This window comes from Argentina silus, assembly GCF_951799395.1.
Source record: "Argentina silus genome assembly, chromosome: 2".
NCBI classification, from domain to species: domain Eukaryota; kingdom Metazoa; phylum Chordata; class Actinopteri; order Argentiniformes; family Argentinidae; genus Argentina; species Argentina silus.
The window spans coordinates 32,098,634-32,103,437 of record NC_139656.1 but is presented as its reverse complement, the minus strand read 5'-3'; the positions used below and the strand labels follow the sequence as shown (position 1 = coordinate 32,103,437).

At 45.2% G+C, this 4,804-nt stretch overlaps 1 protein-coding gene across 1 annotated transcript in view; it reads left to right on the top strand.

Moving 5' to 3' along the window:
• Positions 1-1,930: 1,930 nt before the first annotated feature.
• Positions 1,931-4,804, top strand: part of grxcr2 (glutaredoxin and cysteine rich domain containing 2) — a gene marked incomplete at both ends in the record, with an annotated part of 4,136 nt that continues 1,262 nt past the window's right edge. The window contains 2 exons of the mRNA XM_083665326.1: positions 1,931-2,278; positions 3,977-4,201. Coding sequence (XP_083521452.1) covers positions 1,931-2,278; positions 3,977-4,201 — 573 coding nt within the window. The remainder of the gene's footprint in view (positions 2,279-3,976; positions 4,202-4,804) is intronic.

Below are 4,804 nucleotides of genomic sequence, written 5' to 3'. Positions count from 1 at the left end.
ATTCTCTCCCTGTTGACAGTGAATGAATCACCTTAGAGATTTTTTCAGCGATGTGGATTTAGGATAACGATTTAACTCACCGGGAGGGAATTGAAAACGGGCTCCCAGTTTCCCTCGTGTCTGCCAATAGGTGTTACTGAGATAAGGGACTATGGCTTCTCTCAAAGACCCTGTAAGGGCCTTCAATATTGTTCCAAGATTAGATAGCTTCGATAGCCTTTAGACGGTTACAAAGAGGAAGAAATAGAAACAGAGTCAAACACTTTTTTTTGGCTCAAGGACGTCCGTGACGTTGATTCAGCTCTCACTGACGTCTTTATTTGATCCACAAATACATTAATATAATCAGGGGACAAACAGACGGGCTACCTCCCAGAAGTCTTACCTAAGAACCATAAGTTAGATAATGTGTATATATTATGCAGTACCAGCTCATTCTAAATGCATCAGTGGGGAGCTAGAAGAAGGATAATATAATATACCAGAGCTATTGGAGAAATAAGTGTGTACAGTGGCGATCATTTAAACCTGAACCAGTAGGATTCCTGACACATTAAATGATTTCTCCGCTGAGATGCACCCAAAACAATTTCTTGCATGAACGATCCCACAGTTGTTCAGCAATCAGATTAAGCCGACTCCGGCTGGGTGGATGGAGACAAAAGGGGCATCCATCTTAGCCCATGCATTCACTCACTATATAATAACAGTCTTCTGTGGAGGTAATTGCAAGATTGATTTAGGCATGTATTAATGACGACCATTTGTTAGATTGGAGTTGTTTTCGTTTCTAAAATGGCTTCCTGAGAGCATTGAGGCACAGCGCCCTTAAAAGTTGCTAATGCCATCGCAATATCCAAACAGAGATAACTGTTAATAAAAACAGAGATAACCTTAAAGCACCACTCTTTAAGGGAGCGTATGAAACAGTCCAGACATGTATGTTGCATCACGGAAAGGGAGACGAATACTCGCTGTCAGAGCTTAATGGGGGGTGGTTGTATTGCTGCTGGACTCGGGCAAGGCTTCTGGTTTCAACGTTTCAAAACAAAGGAGGTGGATATTCTTTCTTTCCATTTGTGTTCTATTCTTACCATTACAAAGAAAAAATAGTGTGCAGGGGCTACTTTGCAATCCCATCAAGACGCATGAATGGTCTTCTGTGGCTCTGTGGCTCAGTTGGTAGAGCATGGCGTTAACAACGCTTAGGTTGTGGGGTTGATTCCTGCTGGGACCATATATACTGAAATGTGTGCACTCACTGCAATGTAAGTCGCTCTGGATAAAAGCGTCAGCTAAATGGCAGATATATGAATGGAGGAGCTGAGTAGATATGCAGCTCAGCGAAGGCTGGTGGAGGTAGAAATCGGAGGACGGGCTCATTGTAATGCATGGAACGGAATGAGGAATGGTATCAAACACTCATGTCCTCATTCCATTCCATGCATTACAATGCAGAGTCCATCCTCCGATTTCTGCCTCCACCAGCCTCCACTGACGGAGCTAAATACCTCTTCCATAACCATGACATTCTGACCATAAGAAAACTCAATATACATATAATGGGAGGCACACCTCCGCCTCCTGTTACCACCTACGGCCCACTATGCTGGTGAACATGATTATTTAATGACAAGGTTTCAGGTTCTCCGCTCACCTTTTAAAGCATACAATCTCACAGTGAATAATTCAACAGCTGTGGAGACAGCAGGCAGGCAGGCAGGCAGGCAGGCAGGCAGGCAGGCAGGCAGGCAGGCAGGCAGGCAGGCAGGCAGGCAGGCAGGCAGGCAGGTATGCTGATCTTAAGCAACTCACCACGGAACAGTCCCACCATCTTACATCACCCCATCTTCCTTCCCAGGTAAACACTCTCTCCTCTGGACTCTTCCAGCCCTGATCTCCCACCCCCCATCCCCCCCCAAAACCAACCATGGAGGAGCTCCAGAGGAAGCTCACCCAGAGGTACGACTTGTCGTATGACAGCAAGCCCAGGAAGGTGAGGTTCAAGCTGGCCTCGTCGTACAGCGGGAGGGTCCTGAAGCATGTGTACGAGGACGGCCAGGAGCTGGAGAGCCCAGAGGAGAAGTACCCCCACAGCTTCATGCACGGGAACATGCCTCGTCACCTGGAGATGGAGCAGCTGTGTGGCTTCCAGGGCATGCAGGACCCGGGGCTGTACCCCCCCACGGGACTCATCGCCCAGAGGATCAACGTCTACAGGGGGGGGGGAAACTACAGCCCCCCCCCACACGGTGACGCCGCAGAGGGAGATGCCAAAGTGAGTAACGACAGGGTTGGTTGGCAGGGTTGGTTGAGGGTTGGTTGGCAGGGTTGGTTGAGGACCAGATTAAAGGATAGATCGTCTAATTTTCATAATTTGTTAATGTTTCTCATGCATGTATTACGTGTAGCCCAGTCTCTGTACCGCTGAGCCAAGGGCCAAGTGTGACTCACTACACAAGTTCAAGAGTCCCTCCAGCACAACTGTTCTACTCTCATGGTTCATTCATTCGATTCATGTTTCATGGCCTCGCGTCTGTTATTCATTCTCCTAGTGGACGGCTAGTTGTGGCTGGTTGTTGAAGAACGTTTGCGCCTCCGAGCCGAATGAGCCAGAACGACCATAAGCCAGGCTAAAGCACAAGTGGAAATAATATTAATTATTTTTAACACTGTTGGAAACTTGTATTCAGTCGTGTCAGTAGAGCCTGTGTGAGATGTGATACGATCCTGGTGTTTTCTCAGCACAACTAAAGCCCCTTGTTAATACATGTCCCATGGTGATCCCATGCCATTGTTGTGTAAGATGTGATTGGCTCAATCACGTGACAACACGGCACCTTGAGACTGTAACTGCTTTGAGGTAGGGTGTCCTGGAGCAGTTGTGTTGTTGTTTATGATAATCTCTGCTCCGGGCTCACACAGTAATAATAATAATACTTATCTATCTGTGTTGAAGCCAAGGACACAACAACGATGCTGTTGTCATTTCCCCAGTCCCCAGTGTGTGAACGATATGCCTGAGCAATACAGCTGCTAGGGAACAGCCAATCAGATAACAGCAAACACAGCCCCAGGTGTTTCACACAGGATGTCCTGCGCCGCTCGGGGAGAAACTGGAAGAAGCAGTGCGAGACCTTGACTTTGATGATTGTGGGATGTTGCTCCACATTATAAATGAAAAGCCTTTTGAATAAATCACAGGGCGTAAAAACATCACGAGGCTACATAAACAGTTTATGATATTGCACTTACAAAACCCCATGGAGTGCTCTGAAGCTGTATCTACGGAATTGGCAAATGGAGGCCCCAAAAAGAGAGTGAGACATTCTAAACAAGTGATTGACATTGTGCTATTAATGATTGATAATGATGACGTTTAATTACATTTAAATGTAAATAATGACTCACATATAAAACTACACTCCATCACCATTAAAACAGAACGCAAGATTAATTCTGCTTTTATCAAGAACTTCATTAACTTACTTAGTAGTTGAGTAGAGGTTGGGTTTGCTATTACATAAGCGGAGAGGGAATGGTTTCTATTCCACTTGTTTTATAACAACATATCTTTGTAATAATTATGTAATAACAAAGAGATCTTATTATGTAGTTATTATATATAAAGAAAAACGTGTAATAACATGTTAGTAAAATGTTGTTACATGCATAGTTACTACGTTGTTACTACACACTGACGGCCTCATTGTAATGCATGGAATGGAATGAACATGTTTGATACCATTCCTCATTCTATTCCATGCATTACAATGAGCCTATCCTCATTGTATTGCATGGAATGGAACAAGGATTTGGATTGGATTTCTACCTCCACCAGCCTCCCCTGCTCCACAAGCTTAATGCAGCTTAATATAAACAGCAACCACCCGCCTTTATCTAGAACATCAGTCTAAATGTTAATTTTAATTAAAACACACATCGATATGTTCCTTTAATTCTCTGTATCGCCCAGTCTTCGGTGTTGGACTTTGGCAAGATCATCATCTACACCAGCAACCTGCGGATCATCCGGTCCCCTCAGAGGAAGACCGAGTCAGCCAGACACCCTGCACCTCCCCCTAGTGGTGTGGAGGAGTACTCAGAGGGGGGAGTACGTGACAAACGGGGCAGGAGGAGACCTAAAGTTCTCTGTGCTCCTGAGGAGGAACTGAGCCCCCATCCAGAGGAGAAGGTAACAGTGTTCGACCATCTAGATATATTAGGGTCACAATATATTTTAATGAACTCATATTAGGCACTCATTTGTAGCTTGTAAGTGTTTTACTGCTTTTTACTGAGCCCCTCAAGACATATATATGCCATTTCGCTGATGCTCTTATCCAAAGCGACTTACATTGCAGTGAGTCCATACATTTCAGTATACATGGTCCCAGCAGGAATCAAACACACAACCTAAGCTTTGTTAGCGCCATGCTCTACCAACTGAGACACAGAGGACCAAGACACCCACACAACAATGTTAGTGGGGGCAAGTTTGGTCTTGATGTTAGGGAGGCTAGCCAGTAACCCCAAAATTGTTGCTTCAATCTGTAGATCCATAGAGCCAGTGATTGAAGGGTTGCTGAAATCACATCTCACTGGCCAGCTGAATAATGGCTGATAATACCCCAAAATTGCCCAATTAGCTACTTCTTAAACACATGTATAAGCTATAAATTAACCCCAACCCTGACCCTATAACAAAAAGGGTCTATGACGGCCTCTGGCGACCAGTGGAGGCTCAGGAGCATTCCTGACACAATGCAGTACATGTTAAGTGCCCTTCCCTATCTGCATGCTG